Below are 21,975 nucleotides of genomic sequence, written 5' to 3' on the forward strand. Positions count from 1 at the left end.
AACTGAGCTGTGATTTTACTCCCTCCCCACAGGGGCTGAACAGTGCCCTGGACTGGTTCATAGTGCCAGTGTGAGTGCACACAAATACTACAATAAGGGCACCTGAGTATCCTTTAGAAATTAATGGATGTAAAATGACCTGTTCCTGATTCCACACACTGCGCCAAGCTTTGGCAGCACTATATTAAAATATGCTTAGCTTTTGCATAACATGCAGTAAAGGAGCTCCAATTATATTAGCTTGTAATCATTTTGTTTCCCGGGTTCTCCTACATCTACATCCTGATTATTGCTGGTGCTGTCCCATCCATGTGGTAGAATGACTGCTTGGCTAGTTATGGAAGCCTGGCTTTTGGGAAATCTGGCACCTCTGGTATTTAAGGAGGTGGTGCCTCTAGAAACTTTACCAGCTCTTAACTAATTCATATAAAGAAGTACAGAATCTCCGCAATACACAAATCAGCCTGCTTGTCAGTAGGGATGGTCCCGATATTGGAGTCGAACGTAAGTTCGACTCGACATCGGGTTGTCATTTGTGCACAGAACAAACAAACAAATGAGGCGTTCCCGACAAATTCGAGCGCCCCGGAGCGTCTCATAATGCACTGCAAGATCGCAGAGCATTGACGGCTGCTGCTTGGCCAAAGCATTCACCTGACCTACATGCTTTGGCCAATCCTAGCGCGATGTGTTGTGAGAGCTATGGTTGGGCAAAGGCAGGGTGCCTTTGGCCAATCATGGCTCAGGGGCTAAGTCCACACCCCACGCTGTATAAGGCTGCTGCTTATACGGCGGCCATGTATAGCGAATGAATGGAAATTAGGCAGGTAGTGTAGTGTGCGGTCAGTCAGTGTAGTAGTATACAGTTCAGATTATATAGTGTAGTATATATTATACAGTTCAGAGTATATAGTGCAGTCAGTGTAGTATATATAATACAGTTCAGAGTAAATAGTGCAGTCTGTATAGTGTATATATACCTTGCAGAGTATATAGTGCAGTTAGTGTAGTATATATAATACAGTGGAGAATATATAGTGCAGTCAGTGTAGTATATACAGTATCTCACAAAAGTGAGTAGACCCCCTCACATTTTTGTAAATATTTTCTTCTATCTTTTCATGTGACAACACTGAAGAAATGACACTTTGCTACAATGTAAAGTAGTGAGTGTACAGCTTGTATAACAGTGTAAATTTGCTGTCTCCTCAAAATAACTCAACACACAGCCATTAATGTCTAAACTGCTGGCAACAAAAGTGAGTGCACCCCTAAGTGAAAATGTCCAAATTGGGCCCAATTAGCCATTTTCCCTCCCCGGTGTTACAAGGTCTCAGGTGTGAATGGGGAGGAGGTGTGTTAAATTTGGTGTTATCGCTCTCACTCTCTCATACTGGTCACTGGAAGTTCAACATGGCACCTCATGGCAAAGAACTCTCTGAGTATCTGAAAAAAAGAATCATTGCTCATAAAGATGGCCTAGGCTATAAGAACATTGCCAAGACCCTGAAACTGAGCAGCAGCACGGTGGCCAAGACCATACACCGTTTTAACAGGACAGGTTCCACTCAGAACAGTGGGAGGAGCGGCGTGCTGACGTCACCACCACACCACGCTGAACCCGGAAGGAACGGGCAGCAGCTGAAGCCGGCCGGCACTTAACGATTTTTAAGCAATCTTTTACTGCACACACTGTAAGTGTTATTCTTTTATTTAATTAAAGAGTTTTTTACTGTATTACGCTATGGAGTATTCTCTTTTCTTGCTTACCTGTGGATTGGGAGCGGAAACATCTTCACTAGGTTGATTTCCTGGAGCGGTGGCCTGAGACCCAGTGGCTGGGGGATACAGCCACTTGCGTGTAAGATCTCTGTGACAGGAGATCTTTGGATCTGGTAAGGGGCCCATTTACTTGAGGTGGAGGAACTCCCAGCAACATCACGCTCCTTAGGGAGACAGTGTTTCTTGCATGCCTATATCACTTGAAGAAAGGGTGTCTCTCTCCTTCTATCTATAAAGTTTTTGTATCCATAAGGACTTTATTTTCTGATTATATGGACTCATTCTAATTGCTTTCGATCATTGAACCCCTTTTTTTCACCATCATTTTATCAATGTGATCTAAATTTTGCTGATATTGAATTCTTTAAATTAATAATTTTTTTCTTCTGTTTATGCTTGATTGTCACTCAGTTGGTTTTATCAATTATGACCACGTTTATTCACTGGTAGCGCAGCCTAATACTTGCATGGCAACAAAAGTGAGTGCACCCCTAAGTGAAAATGTCCAAATTGGGCCCAATTAGCCATTTTCCCTCCCCGGTGTTACAAGGTCTCTGGTGTGAATGGGGAGGAGGTGTGTTAAATTTGGTGTTATCGCTCTCACTCTCTCATACTGCTCACTGGAAGTTCAACATGGCACCTCATGGCAAAGAACTCTCTGAGGATCTGAAAAAAAGAATCATTGCTCTACATAAAGATGGCCTAGGCTATAAGAACATTGCCAAGACCCTGAAACTGAGCAGCAGCACGGTGGCCAAGACCATACACCGTTTTAACAGGACAGGTTCCACTCAGAACAGGCCTTGCCATGGTCGACCAAAGAAGTTGAGTGCACGTTAAAAGCGTCCTATCCAGAGGTTGTCTTTGGAAGATAAACGTATGAGTGCTGCCAGCATTGCTGCAGAGGTTGAAGGGGTGGGGGGGTCAGCCTGTCAGTGCTCAGACCATACGCTGCACACTGCATCAAATTTGGTCTGCATGGCTGTCGTCCCAGAAGGAAGGCACTTCTAAAGATGATGCACAAGAAAGCCCGCAAACAGTTTGCTGAAGAAAACAGACTAAGGACATGGATTACTGGCACCATGTCCTGTGGTCTGATGAGACCAAAATAAACGTATCTGGTTTCTCAGCAGGTGTCAAGCGTGTGTGGTGGCATCCAGGTGAAGAGTAAAAAAACAAGTGTGTCTTGCCTACAGTCAAGCATGGTGGTGGGAGCGTCATGGTCTGGGGCTGCATTAGGGCCCTTTCACACTGGGGTGGTTTGCAGGCGCTATTGTGCTAATAATAGCGCCTGCAAACCAACCAGAAACAGCCGCTGCTGTGTCTCCAGTGTGAAAGCCCCGAGGGCTTTCACACTGGAGCGGTGCGCTAGCAGGACGGTAAAAGTCCTGCTAGCAGCATCTTCGGAGCGGAGTGTATACCGCTCCTGCCCATTGAAATCAATGGGACAGCGCGGCTATACCGCTGGCAAAGCGCCTCTGCAGAGGCGCTTCGCGGTGGTTTTTAACCCTTTCTCGGCTGCTAGCGGGGCGGTTTTACCGACGGTAAAGCGCCGCTTACAATAGCGGCGCTTTACCGCTGCCCCCGCCCCCGTGTGAAAGGGCCCTTAGTGCTGCCGGCACTGGGGAACTACAGTTCATTGAGGGAGCCATGAATGCCAACATGTACTGTGACATACTGAAGCAGAGCATGATCCCCTCCCTTTGGAGACTGGGCCGCAGGGCAGTATTCCAACATAATGACCCCAAACACACCTCCAAGACGACCACTGCCTTGCTAAAGAAGCTGAGGGTAAAGGTGATGGACTGGCCAAGCATGTCTCCAGACCTAAACTCTATTGAGCATCTATGGGGCATCCTCAAACAGAAGGTGGAGGAGCGCAAGGTCTCCGACAGCAACCAGCTCCGTGATGTTGTAATGGAGGAGTGGAAGAGGACTCCAGTGGCAACCTGTGAAGCTCTGGTGAACTCCATGCCCAAGAGGGTTAAAGCAGTGCTAGAAAATAATGGTGGCCACACAAAATATTGACACTTTGGGTCCAATTTGGGCATTTTCACTTAGGGGTGTACTCACTTTTGTTGCCAGTGGTTTAGACATTAATGGCTGTGTGTTGAGTTATTTTGAGGGGACAGCAAATTTACACTGTTATACAAGCTATACACTCACTACTTTACATTGTAGCAAAGTGTAATTTCTTCAGTGTTGTCACATAAAAAGATATAATAAGATATTTACAAAAATGTTAGGGGTGTACTCACTTTTGTGAGATACTGTGCAGTGCAGGGTATATAGTGCAGTGCAGAGTATATAATACAGTGTATTGAAGTGGTTAGGGGAATGACCCTATGACAGAATTAAGAAAAAAAACAGCGTGGAGTCCCCCCAAAATCCATGACAGAATCGGAATCTGTAAGTCCCCTTTAACAAGAGGATCCCCATATCACCCCCTCCCCCTATGTGAATGGGTATCGGGTACATTGTACCCCTATCCATTTACCAAAATAAAAATCAAAAATTAAAAACCACAACAGACAATTCTTTTATTAAAAAAGAAAGGAAAAAAAAAAAAGTGTCCCATGATGCCAATCCATCTTCAATCACGCCGCCCGACAGACCCGAAAAATAGAAAAAAAAATTTAAAAAGCTCCGCCTCGATGGAAGGCCTCCCTCAGCTGTCAAAGCCTCTCTTGCCTTTTTTAACCACTTTAGCCCCGGACCATTATGCTGCCTAAGGACCAGAGGACTCTTTCCAATTTGGCACTGCGTCGCTTTAACTGCTAATTGCGCGATCATGCAATGCTGTACCCAAACAAAATTTGCGTCCTTTTCTTCCCACAAATAGAGCTTTCTTTTGATGGTATTTGATCACCTCTTCGGTTTTTATTTTTTGCGCTATAAACGGAAAAAGACCGAAAATTTTTTAAAAAAATGATATTTTCTACTTTTTGTTATAAAAAAAATCCAATAAACTCAATTTTAGTCATACATTTAGGCCAAAATGTATTCGGCCACATGTCTTTGGTAAAAAAAATGTCAATAAGCATTTATTGGTTTGCGCAAAAGTTATAGCGTCTACAAACTAGGGTACATTTTCTGGAATTTACACAGCTTTTAGTTTGACTGCCTATGTCATTTCTTGAGGTGCTAAAATGGCAGGGCAGTACAAACCCCCCCCAAATGACCCCATTTTGGAAAGTAGACACCCCAAGGAAATTGCTGAGAGGCATGTTGAGCCCATTGAATATTTTTTTTTTTTTTGTCCCAAGTGATTGAATAATGACAAAAAAAAAAATTACAAAAAGTTGTCACTAAATGATATATTGCTCACACAGGCCATGGGCATATGTGGAATTGCACCCCAAAATACATTTAGCTGCTTCTCCTGAGTATGGGGATACCACATGTGTGAGACTTTTTGGGAGCCTGGCCGCGTACGGGGCCCCGAAAACCAATCACCGCCTTCAGGATTTCTAAGGGTGTAAATTTTTGATTTCACTCTTCACTGTCTATCACAGTTTCGGAGGCCATAGAATGCCCAGGTGGTACAAAACCCCCCCAAATGACCCCATTTTGGAAAGTAGACACCCCAAGCTATTTGCTGAGAGGCAAGGTGAGTATTTTGCAGCTCTCATTTGTTTTTGAAAATGAAGAAAGACAAGAAAAAACTTTTTTTTTTTCTTTTTTCAATTTTCAAAACTTTGTGACAAAAAGTGAGGTCTGCAAAATACTCACTATACCTCTCAGCAAATAGCTTGGGGTGTCTACTTTCTAAAATAGGGTCATTTGAGGGGGGGGGGGGGTTGTGCCACCTGGGCATTCCATGGCCTCCGAAACTGTGATAGGCAGTGAAGAGTGAAATCAAAAATGTACGCCCTTAGAAAGCCTGAAGGCAGTGCTTGGTTTTCGGGGTCCTGTACGCGGCTAGGCTCCCAAAAAGTCTCACACATGTGGTATCCCCGTACTCAGGAGAAGCAGCAGAATGTATTTTGGGGTGTAATTTCACATATTCCCATGGCATGTTTGAGCAATATATCATTTAGTGACAACTTTGTGCAAAAAAAAAAAAAAAAAAATGTGTCTCTTTCCCGCAACTTGTGTCACAATATATAATATTCCATGGACTCGACATGACTCTCAGCAAATAGCTTGGGGTATCTACTTTCCAAAATGGGGTCATTTGGGGGGGGTTTGAACTGTCCTGGCATTTTATGCACAACATTTAGAAGCTTATGTCACACATCACCCACTCTTCTAACCACTTGAAGACAAAGCCCTTTCTGACACTTTTTGTTTACATGAAACAATTATTTTTTTTGCAAGAAAATTACTTTGAACCCCCAAACATTATATATTTTTTTTAAAGCAAATGCCCTACAGATTAAAATGGTGGGTGTTTCATTTTTTTTTTTTTTTCACACAGTATTTGCGCAGTGATTTTTCAAACGCATTGCCCAAATGTTTGATGAAATAAAAAAGATGACCTTAGGCCGAGTACATGGATATCAAACATGACATGCTTTACAATTGCGCACAAACATGCAGTGGCAACAAAATAAATACATTTTTAAAAGCCTTTAAAAGCCTTTACAGGTTACCACTTTAGATTTACAGAGGAGGTTTACTGCTAAAATTACTGCCCAATTACTGCCCTCGATCTGACCTTCGCGGTGATACCTCACATGCTTGGTGCAATTGCTGTTTACGTTTGACGACAGACCGCCGCTTGCGTTCGCCTTAGCGCGAGAGCAGGGGGCGACAGGGGTGCTTTTTTTTTTTTTTTTTTTTTTTTTATTTATTTTTTTTTGCTTTTTTATCTTATTTTTAAACTGTTCTAAGTATAAAATTGATGCGCTTTAAATAAATAGTGCACAATATGCTGCTGCGACTAAGCTTAAATCCAGGAATAAAAAATGCATACATGTGAATAAAATTAATAATTATGGTGCTAATACATGTGTTAAAATTGCCAAAATAAATCTTCAAATTGGTGATGTGACGGTGAGTATAAATAAAATAATAATGACACTCTGAGTACAATGTCCAGGCAGAGATAAATAGTGGGAGAAAGTAAAAAAAAAAAAAAAAAAAAAAATTTTAAACAGTTCCTTCCCTTAATCCAGATTGATTGACTCACTGGGTTAGATCGTTTGTACCAGGATATTTAGTTTTTCTTGCATCCCACTTCAGCAATTACACTGCTGGTGATTTGGCTCTCAGGATAAAGGTTTTATGCAAAGCAAACAAAAAAAAATAGATCATTGTGCAGTGAACTTACTAGATAGTACATAAGCAAAACAGGGACAAGAGATACACTCACACACTCCCGGTCTATTAGAAGCAAAATAAGCAGATTGCAGTCAGCCGCTGTGGACGAGGTTTCCCATAGAGAAACAGCTGCTGTTAACCTTCAGGTGTATTGCAGCATATTGCAGCATATTGGATCCTTGAAAAAGTCACGTGTCAGTGATGTAACGCGTGGGAGGAGCTTAGGACGTTCAGTGCTGCAATACACCTGAAGGTTAACAGCAGCTGTTTCTCTATGGGAAACCTCGTCCACAGCGGCTGACTGCAATCTGCTTATTTTGCTTCTAATAGACCGGGAGTGTGTGAGTGTATCTCTTGTCCCTGTTTTGCTTATGTACTATCTAGTAAGTTCACTGCACAATGATCTATTTTTTTTTGTTTGCTTTGCATAAAACCTTTATCCTGAGAGCCGAATCACCAGCAGTGTAATTGCTGAAGTGGGATGCAAGAAAAACTAAATATCCTGGTACAAACAATCTAACCCAGTGAGTCAATCAATCTGGATTAAGGGAAGGAACTGTTTAATTATTTTTACTTTCTCCCACTATTTATCTCTGCCTGGACATTGTACTCAGAGTGTCATTATTATTTTATTTATACTCACCGTCACATCACCAATTTGAAGATTTATTTTGGCAATTTTAACACATGTATTAGCACCATAATTATTAATTTATTTTATTCACATGTATGCATTTTTTATTCCTGGATTTAAGCTTAGTCGCAGCAGCATATTGTGCACTATTTATTTAAAGCGCATCAATTTTATACTTAGTACTATTTGTTTGGTTATCTGATCACCCTATATTGATAGCAGCTTTAATTTACTGATTTTTTCATAGCACTAACTATATTGGTATATATATATTTTTAAGCACAATTTATTTATATCACACATATCTGTCCACATCAGCGCTTGGTTTTTATTCATTTTTTAGTATTTTTAAACTGTTCCTTTCATTTTTATTTTTTTTTAATCATTTTTATTGTTATCTCAGGGAATGTAAATATCCCCTATGATAGCAATAGGTAGTGACAGGTACACTTTTTTGAAAAAATTGGGGTCTATTAGACCCTAGATCTCTCCTCTGCCCTCAAAGCATCTGACCACACCAAGATCGGTGTGATAAAATGCTTTCCCAATTTCCCAATGGTGCTGTTTACATCCGGCGAAATCTAAGTCATGAAATGCTCGTAGCTTCCGGTTTCTTAGGCCATAGAGATGTTTGGAGCCACTCAGGTCTCTGATCAGCTCTATGGTCAGCTGGCTGAATCGCCAGCTGCATTCTCAGGTTCCCTGTTGAGACAGGAGAGCCAGAGAAAAACATGGAAGACGGTGGGGGGGGGATTCCCTCCCACTGCTTGTAAAAGCAGTCTAGAGGCTAATTAGCCGTTAGGATTGGTTTTACATGAAAGCCGACCGCTGGCTGAAAAGAATGATACCAAGATGATACCTAAACCTGCAGGCATCATTCTGGTATAACCACTCAAAGTCGTGAATGGCGTACCTGAAGACATAAAAATGGTTAACAATAAAACACAGTAAACGGTAAAGTATAAAAAATTGCATACCTGAAAAGCAAACGTGATAAAACATAATAACAATAAAACATTGCAGAATAGAATACAGTAAAAAAGAGCAGAACAATAGAGAGAGAATAGAGAGAGAGAGAACAATAAAACGACAACTATTTTTTAATTTTATTATATATATATATATATATATATATATATATATATATATATATATATATATATTTTTTTTTTTTTTACACTTTTTTTTGTAACTAACTTTTAAAACTGGGAGACCCTGTGAAAGTGTGCCTAATACTCAACTAGTGCATGGTAGCGTTCAAAACATTCACCAATGCAAAGACCAGGATTATCAGGACAGAAGGGACAATAATAGCGGGTGTCACGCCTATATCCGCGCTTGCTGCAGACACGATATCTTTTTTGGGGGGGTTCGTTGGGTAGGGGTACTCGGGAGGACATAAAGAAAATGCCTCTCATGCAGCCGACTGCATTTGGTTGGGGATGTGAATGGGGGAAGTACGGGCGCTGCAGAAGTGGTGGGTTCCCAATTAGGATTGGCGAATGCAGCAGGAAGGGCATTATGGGCACGACGGGCCTATGTTTGTCTTCTTCTTGGTGGCAGCGGGACACTACTTGTGCTTGCCACCTCACCAGCTTGAACTGCACTTATGGGGCTCGCCACGTCACCAAGTGTTACTGCAGTGCTGGTTTGACTACGACCGGGGTGTACTAGGCCGCTGGTGCTTGTCAGTTCACCAAAACGCTACCAAAAAAACTGTTAGCGATCGCAGGGATCAGGCCTGACTCAGCGAACGCTGCAGTTATGCGTTTAGTGTTTTGTAAGTGACAGTGACCGATCGATACTGCACTTGGGTGGGCTGGGCTGGGCCGGGCGGAGGGGCGAAACGCAGGTGCTAGCAGGTATCTGGGCTGATCCTGCTAACACTGCATTTTTGGGAACCCTAAACTGCTGGGGATGCTAGTATAGATCTGATCGGATCAGATATTGATCCGTTCAGATACTACACCACTAAGGGAGGTGTATGGTGCGTGCATGGGTGTTAGCGGTACTGGCACTAACCTGACGCTGCCTGGGGCTGGTGCTTGCCAGTTCACCAAAACGCTACAAAAAAAACTGTTAGCAATCGCAGGGATCAGGCCTGACTCTGCGAACGCTGCAGTTATGCGTTTAGTGTTTTGTAAGTGACAGTGATCAATCGATACTGCACTTGGGTGGGCTGGGCTGGGCCGGGTGGAGGGACAAAACGCAGGTGCTAGCAGGTATCTGGGCTGATCCCGCTAACACTGCGTTTTTGGGAACCCTAAACTGCTGGGGACGCTAGTATAGATCTGATCGGATCAGATATTGATCCGTTCAGATACTACACCACTAAGGGAGGTGTACGGTGCGTGCGTGGGTGTTAGCGGTACTGGCGCTAACCAGACGCTGCCTGGGGCTGGTGCTTGCCAGTTCACCAAAACGCTACCAAAAAAACTGTTAGCGATCGCAGGGATCAGGCCTGACTCTGCGAAAGCTGCAGTTATGCGTTTAGTGTTTTGTAAGTGACAGTGATCGATCGATACTGCACTTGGGTGGGCTGGGCTGGGCCGGGCGGAGGGGCAAAACGCAGGTGCTAGCAGGTATCTGGGCTGATCCCGCTAACACTGCGTTTTTTGGGAACCCTAAACGGCTGGGGACGCTAGTACAGATCTGATCGGATCAGATATTGATCCGTTCAGATACTATACCACTAAGGGAGGTGTATGCTGCGTGCGTGGGTGTTAGTGGTACTGGCGCTAATCTGACCCTGCCTGGGGCGACGCATATCACCGCCGGGCGATCAGGGGGCTAAACCTTTATTCGGTAATAAATGGCGGGTGCCCTGACACTATAAAAATAAACAAACTAACCAGCGTCACCCGTAACAGTTACACGGTGATCAGTGGTGAAAGGGTTAACTAGGGGGCAATCAAGGGGTTAAAACATTTATTCGGTAGTATATGGGGGTCCCTGTCGCTATAAAACACTGACGGCAAACCTAAATATTTACGTCCCTAACTAGCGTCACCAGTGACACTAATACAGCGATCAGAAAAATGATCGCTTAGCGACACTGGTGACGGGGGGGTGATCAAGGGGTTAAAACTTTATTGGGGGGGGTTAGGGGGGTACCCTAGACCTAAAGGGGGCTAACAGTAACTGTCCCACCACAGTAACTGTCACAAACTGACACCATGCAGTAATCAGAAAAAAAAAAACCTGCTTGGTGTCAGTTTGACGGGGGGGGGGGGGGGAGGGGTGATTGGGGGGTGATCGGGGGGGGGATCGGGGGTGTAATGTATGCCTGGCGTGTTCTACTGTATGTGTGTGTGTTGTGCACTCACATTCCAGTCTTCTCTCCTCGGCGCCGGAACGGAAAATGCCGAGCCGAGGAGAGATGACATCATTTCCTCTGCCTCTGTGTACAATACAGAGGCAGGGAAATGATCCAATTGGCTGGGAGCGATCGCGAGGGGGGGGGCCACGAATGGATGGCCTCACCCTCAACCCTCACCACCGATCGCCGGGGAGGATTTGACGACCGCCGCAGGCACCGGGGGGGGGGGGGGTCCGATCGGACCCCCCACCCGCGGGCAGGCAAGGACGTACCTGTAAGTCCTTTTGCCTGCCCGTGCCGCTCTGCCGACGTACATCGTCGTGCGGTGGTCGTCAAGTGGTTAATAAAGGAATTGTCAAAAACTGTCTATTGTAGTTTTTACTGTTTGACACTTTTTCGGTAAATGGATAGGGGGACAATGTACCCAATACCCATTCACCTTGGAGGGGGCGCGATCTGGGGGCCCCCTTGTTAAAGGGGGCTTCCAGATTCCGATAAGCCCCCACCCACAGACCCCGACAATCAATGGCCAGGGTTGTCTGGAAGAGGTCCTTGTCCCAACATGAAGATGACGGTCAATGTCCCTCGGTCTGGGGCTCCATGCAAGATCTCTTCTCGTGGGGCATCAATGATCATGAGGAAGGTGGGGGATCAGCCCAGAGCTACACAGCAGGACCTGGTCAATGACCTGAAGAGAGCTGGGACCACAGTCTCAAAGAAAACCATTAGTAACACACTACACCATCGTGGATTAAAATCCTGCAGCTCACGCAAGGTCCCCCTGCTCAAGCCAGCGCATGTGCACGCCCATCTGAAGTTTGCCAATGACCATCTGGATGATCCAGAGGAGGAATGGGAGAAGGTTATGTGGTCTGATGAGACAAAAATAGAGCTTTTTGGTCTAAACTCCACTCGCCATGTTTGGAGGAAGACTGATGAGTACAACCCCAAGAACACCATCCCAACCGTAAAGCATGGAGGTGGAAACATCATTCTTTGGGGATGCTTTTCTGCAAAGGGGACAGGACGACTGCACCGTATTGAGGGGAGGATGGATGAGATCTTGGCCAACAACCTCCTTCCCTCAGTAAGAGCATTGAAGATGGGTCGTGGCTGGGACTTCCAGCATGACAACTTACCTGACACAGGAGCCTGTGATGTCACCGCTGTCCCCTCTGCTATGGAGCGTTCATCTTCTTTCCGGGTATCGTGGCTCCGGTGCTGTGATTGACCGGAGCCGCGATGACGTCACTCCCGTGCATGCGCACGGGAACCCCCACTAACGGCATATCGCCGTTAGCGGCATGCTCAGTGCGCCTGCGTGCCGCTATCTACGGCGCATGAGCCATAAACATCAGTGCCTGTCTTTTTGCAAATATCTCCTAAACCGTGTAGGTTTAGGAGATATTTCTTGGACCTACAGGTAAGCCTTAATCTAGGCTTACCTGTAGGTCAAAGTGGTCTGTAAGGGTTTACAACCATTTTAAGTTCTGCTTTTCTAATGTATCAAATACTTATGTCATGCAATAAAATGCAAATGAATTACTTAAAAATCATACAATGCGATTTTCTGGATTTTTGTTTTCGATTCCGTCTCTCACAGTTGAAGAGTACCTATGATAAAAATTACAGACTTCTATAGGAAAACCTGCAAAATCGCCAGTGTATGAAATACTTGTTCTCCCCACTGTACATGTCCCCTGGGGCAGTACCTGGGTCCCCATACACTTTTTTTTATTGCAATAACTTGCATATAAGCCTTTATAATGAGCACTTTTTATGTTCGTGTCCCATAGACTTGAATTAGGCTCGTATGTTCGCTAGAACTTTTTACCTGTTCGCGTGTTCTGGTTCGAACCGAACCGGGGGGGGGATGTTCGGCCCATCCCTACTTGTCAGCAGTCTATGTGACAGCCTTTATCTGTATTTGAGCACCTGTAAACCTGAGTAATAAACCAAGACAGGTTTGAACAGGTCTGTGACAGAATTACCACTGTATATTACAGATTTTCACTCAAAGCCGTTTAACTATAAGAAGTCTGTCTGTAGCTGCCATACATAGAACAAAATTCGACTGGTTTAGCAGGGAAATTCGATCCATCTATGGGCAGGCTGATTGTACCCAAGTTGATCCATCATTCAGCTTGGGTACAACCAGCCTCTCAGGTTTTTTACAAATGATTACTGCCTGTGACTATAGCCACTAGCAGTAATCGTTAAGGTCTGCTGACTGGGAAGGCTCCCTGTGCCCCCCTTCACCTTCCACAGGCAGAACACAATATCGCTGTGGGAGGCATTCCCTTATCACCATTAACTGCAGTGAAAGTAAAGAAAATCAAATTATTTTATGGGCTGCTCAATATACTATCTCACTGCACCTGATTAGAATTGCTTTGCTGTGTGAAAGACATGATAAATGTCCACCCAGGGGTCTGTTATCTTTTTCTGTGTTAAGCCGGGTACACACTACAACCTCTGTGTTGCACAAAAAAAACTGACAGCTCTGGTCAGAGCTGTTGTACTAACCATGCAAGGTTAGTTCAGCAATCTCCCTTGCTGAGCTGTTGTGTTCTGACAGGGGGGCGGCCCCCCACCAGAACACTCCGATCAGCGCTCTCTGCCATTGACTGACTGAGAGCGCTGATTGGGAATTGGTCGGCTGCTGGTTTTCCAGTGTGCTTATCTGACAGAAGTTGGCCAAACAGACCGACATTCACATGGGCCGAATGTCGGCTGTTGTTTTTTTGTTTTTTTTAACCGGCTGTTGTCTCCCAACATTCTGCCTGTGTGTACGGGGCTTTATCCAACCCAACAGGGGACTGCTGAGGTGACTGAAACATTCTGATTTGTCTGTCTGTGTACCTTTCATAAAACCTATTTTGGTAAATCTGATGGAGAAATCAGAAATGATTTTTTTTTTGTTGTATTTATAAAAACATTTTGCTGTAACCATTTAGGTCTTCTGAATCGCTGCCAGTCTAAGTGGGGAGAGAACTGTATGAGGTGAATAAAACAGACATTCTTATTTCTAAAAGCATTGATGTATTTCCTATTTCTAAATACACGCACTTTAACTTATCATGACTTGCCCCATCTGTGTTAGGTTGTGGTTTATGAGGCCAACACACAATCAGACTGAGCTTACATCTCGGCTAGATGTGATTGATTTCTTCATGGCACCCAGAAACCAAGAAACAACGGGGAACCTTCAGAGCTGCCTGAAAAACATCAGAAATATCCCTGTGAGTTTTACAGTTGTTCTTGATTTAATTATAATTTGTTCCTAGTTTTCCTAAAGCCCAATTCCAGCTTAAGCAGAAAATAATTTAGCCCGACAGTGGCTAAAAACAAAAAGATAGCTCTATCTACTATACTTTTCCCAATCTCCAGCGCTGTTCTCCATTGACTAACAATTTCAGCATAGCACTGCAGTCCAACTTCTGAGTTAAATAATGCCCAGTGTCCTTCAACTCACTACTTGTGAACACCGGTCATCAAGACATTTCCCTGCCAACCCCCCTCGCCCTGGGCTCACAGGAGAATGCCACAGAGAGCAGCACAGTGTCATTATGTGCAGCTCAGTAGCAGTTAGGATCAACCCGCCACTGGAAGAAAAAGTGGGAATTCACACTGTCATTGGGTCTAGCTGAAAACTGCTGTAGAAAAGGCAAGTATACAAGTTTAGCATATAAGGTAAGTATATATATATAATTTTTGCATAGGTGTGCAAGCCCTGAGTTAGGTAAATGTACCTGCTATAAACAAGGCCAAGGAAAAATTCCAAGCTTACTTACCGACCAGCCCACGGACAACCGAATCAACCTGTCTAACAGTATGCGTTAAAAACAGGGGTTTAGTCTGCACACATTTGCACATACATGCGTAAGCTACAGGCCTCACCAAGGCACCCTGGTATCTGTAGTTCCTATCACTGACTGATGAGTGACTCCACAGTGGAAGCACATGCATTCTGATGAGTAGGTGGAGGGCAGATGGACTGAAGGGAGCCCACCTCTTCTTAAAGGGTACAGGTGCACAATGAGCACCCAGCAAATCACACAATGGCTGCAAAGGTGTCAGTGCGTTGCCTGACCAATATAACATTGTTGCAAAAAAGGGGTCCACTACCCCCACCTATGACTGGCTATTACAGTAAGCATTATTGGAGGGCAAATAGATATAAACAAGACCAAGGATAAATCCAAGGAAAAATTCTAAGCCTACTTACCGACCAGCCTGCGGACAACCGAATCAACCTAACAGTATGCGTTAAAAACAGGGGTTTAGTCTACACACATTAAATGTAACTGCTGCCATGTTTGTAAGCTTTGGTCTGGTTAGGAAAGGGTTACAAACCTGTCAGATTTTTATTGCTGTTGGTGGCCTCATTGGGGAGAGCACCCTCATTGCCTGTCCTAGACAACATTATCACTGGAAAATAGAAGTTAGGTGAAATCTCCCTTGAGGCTACAGATGGCACTTAAAAGCTCAAGGGGTTCTAAGCTTTCCCACGGCTAGTTAAAAAAAAAAAAAAAGGACTTTTATTAATGTTGCAGAGATTTTCCCTATCTGTGTAACCATGTGATCAGCAAGACTGTAGTACTGTAGCTATAGCCATTGCAGATCGTGTGGCTTCTACTGGGCCCAGCAGCATAGAGGACCCAGGATCATATAGCTACATAGTAATTACTGAAGGTTACATTAGAAATTGGCAAGTAGGTTTGGATAAGATAAATGTACATATTTGATTGCTATGAAATCAATTAGTATTCTATATACCTAGAGGCATTCTAGACTACCTGTTTTTTTTTCTTTTAGGAACTTATTCCATTTAATATTGTGAAGAGCAAGATCTACCTTTATCCATCAGGATAAGATAATATTTATTATAGACAGGCATCTTGTTATGAATAGCCATTAAAAATGTTTACATGCTTTTCAAGATGGCATCTATCTTGTCTGCACTTTCCTTTAATCTTTGTCTCCTCAATCTTAACTGATAAAATATTAAACTCATAGATGACAAATCTTTCAAACTGTAAAATCAGATAAAAAATGCATCAAAGCAGCGCTTCAATCAGAAAACAACTCTGATTAGCTAGCATATGTACAATGACACTACGAACATTAATTGCAAAATAATGAAAACATAGTAGCAAAATAATAATAATAGCAATAGATGGTGATAGAGGAAAGTCCGTAGTGGATGAAGATGGTGGACCTAGAGTAATCTGCTGATGAGTGCACCTTTTACCAAACTCCTCCAAACTGTGCTCCACACACCCCTCTGGGGTTCAAACACACCACAAAGATGAAATAATCAAGCCTCAATCAACATCTTTATCTTGCTCCATACACGGATAGATCCACACCAGAAAGTCTCAGGAATCAGGAAATCCAGGAACATGAGAAGAAAAACTCCACATAAATCCATAGTAAAATTTGAAATCCATAGCGTTGAGATAGGAGGAAGTAGGGACTGCCAGTAATTTTTCTTCCTTTTTAAAGATTTTTGTGATAAAATATTAAGTATTTTCCTTTGCTTCATCAGCTGATCTTAAAGAGCATGACTCTCTCCAGCACCAAAGTATCTGACTGGCAGGCTTTGTATAAGGTATGTTTGTGCCCTCTGCTTGTTGATAACCTAATATTAAAAGAAAGGTTTGACAGAATATAAAATAAAAGTGCCACTCATCCACAGATAATGCTTTTAAGTACAGGATTGCCCTCTTAAATGAAAAAAATATATATATGTATCTCAAATCTAATGAGATTAGATGATACAATGCAAACCATTTCTCATGTTTTCAACTGTATTTCAGGAACTGATGGATTATAGCTAAATTGTATCAGGCTTTATAGTGCTCATCAGTGCAATCTATGTCAGGCATGGCTTCTGTGGTTTAGGGTTTGTGGAGGTTTACAAGAGAAGTATGGGATTTTTTTTATCCCATAATCATACTTCTCTAGGTGGATGCAGCATCGGTCCGATGCTGCACCTGTCCCCCGCCGCCTCCTCACTGAGAACCAAGCCACCGAACATCACCGATGGCTCGGTTCTCTCACCTTCCCGGGTAGAGAGCAGCTGTCAGTCAGCAGCTCTCCTGCTCTGCTCCTCCACGCTCACTGAAGCCCTGAGCTGTGGAGTGGCTGGGAGTGGCTGTCTCAGCCTCTCAGTAGCTCTCAGTCAAGGCACCTGGCAGATCCAGACTCCCAGCGTTGGGATGACGTAATGTAATATAATGCAATTTCTCAAATATAAAAATAATTATCTCTTCTGGGATTATTTAAGTATCCCTGCAAATTTAACAAATCTACCTATTACAAAAATAAATTGTGCAACAGTATAGTCCACAAATTGTAACAGTAGACATCTGACTTTTTCAAGTGCAAACAAACTATTTACTTAGGCAGGCCATAGATTATAGCATTTTTCTGGCGGTTACTATTGCCGACTCTAACCGGTGGCACTAATCATTCGGGAAAAACCCGATAAGCTGGTTGTACACAAGTCGATTGATAGATCAACTTGTGTACAACCAGGGTGCCACACATGGATCGAAATTCGATCCACGTATGGCTAGCTTTCGCTGCCTGGATCTAATTTTGATTGAGGTCTAAATGAGGGAGTATTACCACTCATGGCCACTAGCTCAACAAGTATTATTTGTACTGGCCCATGGGACAAATGCCCTCTGGCACAGTTCCCCCTTGCTGTGCTTTTCTTTTTTTTTAGTATACTCATCATATTCTCAATCATCAAACCATGTAAAAGGTTGACATACATGGCAGCTGTTGAAAGCATCTTTTCTAAGATTCTTATTCATTCATAAACTAGTATCTGTTGATATCCAGTGTTTATCTCTCCCATTGTTTCTCCCCACAGACCGTGTACAACGCTGTGTGTATTTCTGAAATTTGCAGCTCTTTGCCCCAGACTGTGCTTCTTTTTTCCCGCATCTCTTCTGCATTCAGCAACGACCTTAACTACATAGCCAGCATCATCAACAAAGTGGTTAGTAAAGTGTTAAAAATACTTCTTTACAAATTGTCATTTTATATTCTAGGTCATATTCTAGGTCCCAGTGGTCCCACACACCTGTCTTTATTACTCCAACAGCACTGTTCAGGGAGCACTAAAGTACTGTGCAGTGCCATGTCAAACCATTGGCGACCCGGACTACTATGCTCTCCAAGAGTGCAGCGGTCTTGTTAGCACAGGTCAGCTTCATACACTGTTAGGCACAAAGACATCATAAAAACAAAACAAAACAATACTTTACTGGCTACCTTAAGTAATTGGCGATGCAAGCTTTTGGAAGCTTCCTTGTGGCAAGGAAGGAACCCAAGGAAGATCCATAAAGCTTGCATCTTTAATAATGATTTAAGTTTGCCAATAAAAAGGGTATCACTTAAATTTCAAACTTTTTGCACCCCCCGGTTTTAGAAAGTATGCAATGTAGCTATATACATCTGTACACTTACAGCAGTCCTTGATTGTGATTATTTTTTACAGCAGCAATGTGATTCTTTTTTCTGTTGAGAAAACCATGTTACAGAAACTGATAATTCACAACACCTCAGAATAATCATTTGACCTGTTCCCAGTCATACTCAGTTCAAGTACCATTTGTAATCCTCTGGTCATGGAGTTCAGTAGACCCTAAGGGGTTGATTTACTAAAGGCAAATAGGCTATGCACGTTGCAAAGTGCAGTTGCACTCTACAAGAGCAGTTGCTCCAGAGCTTAGTAAATAGACAGAAGCTCTGCTGACTTCTATCATCCAATCATGTGCAAGCAAATTTTTATTTTTGCACGTGATTGCACGTGATTGGGTATTCTTTGCAGAGTGAAACTTTACCTCATTTACTAAGCTCTTGAGCAACTGCTATTGCAGAGTGCAACTACACTTTGCAAAGTGCAGTCTAGTTGTCTTTAGTAAATCAACCCCTCTGTGTTGCCGGGGACAACTGCTGAAAACAGTCAGGACAGATGCTAGACCGGTGTAACCCCACAGGCATATGGTCATAGCAAATGATAGAAAGCAGCGGAGTTGGTCAATCAAGACAAGCTACATAAAAGTATAGTCCACAAAATACAAAGGGAAATAACAGGCATGACTAGAGTTAGAAACAGCCAGATCTCTAGACAGGGCTTGAGGAAACAACCGTGTCAACCAGTAATGGCCTTGAAGCTGTGACCTTGCTTTAAACTCCACACATTAAGTAGAAATGCATTTTAGTGCACAAACACCATGTAATATCCAATTTTTGATGAAATATAAAAGATGATGTTCTGCCAAGTAAATAGATGCCAAACATATCAAGAGTTAAAATTTTGCACACCTGTGAAATGGCAACAAACTATGGTAGCTAATCTCCACAGAGATTATTAAAAGCCTTTACAAAAGTCACCAGTTTAGACTATGCTATGCTCAGTGGCCAGGAAGTACAGGTGGCTGAACAAATGGTGAACAAAAGATTACCTCTGGTTCCAATAGTGCAGGTGTCTGGCTGGGACAGATGGGTCAATAGGAGGCAAGAAAAGATGTAGTTGGCAAACAGGCAAGGGATCGGTCCAGGTGGCAGGCAGAAATGTGGTCAGTAAACAGGCCTGGGCCAGCCAGGTGGAAGGCAGGGACATGGTCAGCTAACAAAAACAGTATCGGTCCAGGTGGCAGGCAGAAATGTGGTCAGTAAATAGGCCAGGGTCAGTCAGGTGGTAGGCAGGGACATAGTCCGCAAACAAGAAAAGTATTGGTCCAGATGGCAGGCAAAAATGTGGTCAATAAATAGGCCAAGGTCAGTATAGGCAGCAGGCAGAGGTGAAACTGCACTGATGTATCATCAATTGGGAACACTGTTGCTGGCTGCACTGGTTTGACAACAGTGGCGATCAGGGACATTGGCTGGCTGCTCTGGTGACACCGTACTGGGCCGGCTATGTAAAAACCAAACAAAAACTGAAGACAATCTCTGGGGGAAAGAATCAGCCAACACTCAGCATGTCTTAGATGAGTGCTTAGCTTCAAAGAAGGATTTTTAGAAGTAAGCCCCCAGCTATGCCACAGCTGGGACCTCGGTGAACATGCAGCAAACCCCAGCAGTCTGCCCAGAGAGGCAGAGCCCCTCAGGCTGGGGACTCCTCCTGCAGGCTTAGACCCAGGACTTGAACAGGGTTGCTCCAGGCCTCAGACTATTTATGTGCTGTTCAGCCACCTACTGGACACACCTCCCCAGGGATTGGCTACAGCACAATAAAATTCATGCTGCCCATTTGCCTTGCTCAACCTCATAGGTTCCAGAAGTCTCCAGAAGGCAGGGGAATGCAATCAAACATGCAGCCTGTGAAATCTAGAACAGCCAAAAGAAATCAACAACTGCTCCAATGATTGCAGAGGAGCCAAAAAGAACTAAATGTACCTAACATCCTAGCAGCCTATCTGGGAGGGTGCTACATAACTAAACCCAATACAAACAAATGAAAACTCAGTAGGGCGATTCCCATGCCATTCACGTTACAGTAACCTGTCCCCCCCAAAGGACCAAAAGTAATCATCAAACCAGTCCTTTTATTGACTTCATTGCAATTCTAAATTTTAACCAGTTTGGAAATTTGGGTGAAACCTGAATTAAATCACAGCACTATTGGTCTTTGGGCAACAGAGACTAAAAAGTTGACGGACGTTAACGGTCATTCCAACCCGTGGCCATTGCCACCTCTACCCTGATAGTATGTTATGGCCTTCAATTGAAAGGAAAAACCCTACAGATTTGTGTAAATGTCTCTGTTCACTTAAATTTAAAGTGTAATAAAAGTGAAATTTCATCTAGTGTATATTTATGTACTTTTTTAGAACTCTATTGGGCTATAATCTCTGTATTTTCTTTCTCCCTCTGTCTCTTCCATGTTCACTGTCACCCAGATGAATTTCGAAGAAAGCCTGAGAGAGAAGCGTTTCTGCATTAAACCATTTGTAGACCCAGCTGTGGATGAGAGTGAGTGACAAATGTATAGGGTTCTCCAATGCAGTTTTAAAGTGGCTTCCCAGAATAAGCAAATATTGTCTTAAAGCAGTATTAAACCCAAAAGCAAACAATTATTTTATTGCAGCTTACCAGTTCTTAGATGTGATGTCTGTACTAGTTTCTTTTTTAGGCTTTCTTTCTTCTCTTTTCAACTCGTGATCCAGGCAGCAACTCTGTTGTTTTTTACAAGCTCTCCAGCAGAATGTATCAGTTTACATGGATGAGAAACCGCTTAACACTGTGATTTAAAATGATCAGCTTTTATTTATGAATGCAAAACCTTTATCCCAAAAGGAAAAACACTGTTTGCTGTGACTGATTATAAAGTGTGAGCTGGAGTTTGGCTTCAATTTGTTAGTGTATCTAAATCTGCTAATACATTTAACACTACCCCTCCCCCCCAGACTCAAAATGCTGCATTCTGCTGTGCCTCCTGTGCTCATTCCTCCAGGGTTGTGTCATATTAACACAGGAGGTGTGTTACTGGCCAGATAACTTGGTAAAAACAAAGAGAAACAAGCCAAAGAAAAGAAAACTGCCATCACATCTAATGATTAGTAAGCTGCAATATAATACATTTTTTGGTTTCAGGTTTAATACCACTTTAATAGAAGAGGCCCATGTATTCCTAAATCTCGGTGTTCGTTGTTTATTGCAGATCTGTGCAGTAATCCAGCGTAAAGCTATACTTCTGTGTGAGAGCTTCCTGTATTAAGACCAGTCACTGCTGCGCTCTCTCTTTGTGCAGGGTGATTGTTCTTTTATCTGCCCCCTCCTGTAGTTTTCTGCAGGCAGCCTGTAGTGGGTGGCCCTGTTGCATCCACCCTTTTGCTCTGCTCCCTACACAGGCTCTATACAAGGTTTAATAGGACTAAGGGGCTGCCACAGGCTCTCATAAAGAGTGCCCGCCTATGCTTGCTCTTTCCAGCGGCCAGCCATTCAAAGA

At 43.3% G+C, this 21,975-nt stretch overlaps 1 protein-coding gene across 1 annotated transcript in view; it reads left to right on the forward strand.

Moving 5' to 3' along the window:
* MSH5 (mutS homolog 5) overlaps positions 1 to 21,975 on the forward strand; it is a 123,513-nt gene that overhangs the window by 38,803 nt on the left and 62,735 nt on the right. Inside the window, exons 9-13 of the mRNA XM_073598965.1 lie at positions 13,958 to 14,003; positions 14,104 to 14,242; positions 16,552 to 16,614; positions 17,887 to 18,015; positions 20,927 to 20,999. Of these exons, the coding sequence (XP_073455066.1) occupies positions 13,958 to 14,003; positions 14,104 to 14,242; positions 16,552 to 16,614; positions 17,887 to 18,015; positions 20,927 to 20,999 (450 nt within the window). The remainder of the gene's footprint in view (positions 1 to 13,957; positions 14,004 to 14,103; positions 14,243 to 16,551; positions 16,615 to 17,886; positions 18,016 to 20,926; positions 21,000 to 21,975) is intronic.

The sequence above is a fragment of the Aquarana catesbeiana genome, linkage group LG09, assembly GCF_042186555.1.
Source record: "Aquarana catesbeiana isolate 2022-GZ linkage group LG09, ASM4218655v1, whole genome shotgun sequence".
In the NCBI taxonomy this organism is placed as follows: Eukaryota; Metazoa; Chordata; class Amphibia; order Anura; family Ranidae; genus Aquarana; species Aquarana catesbeiana.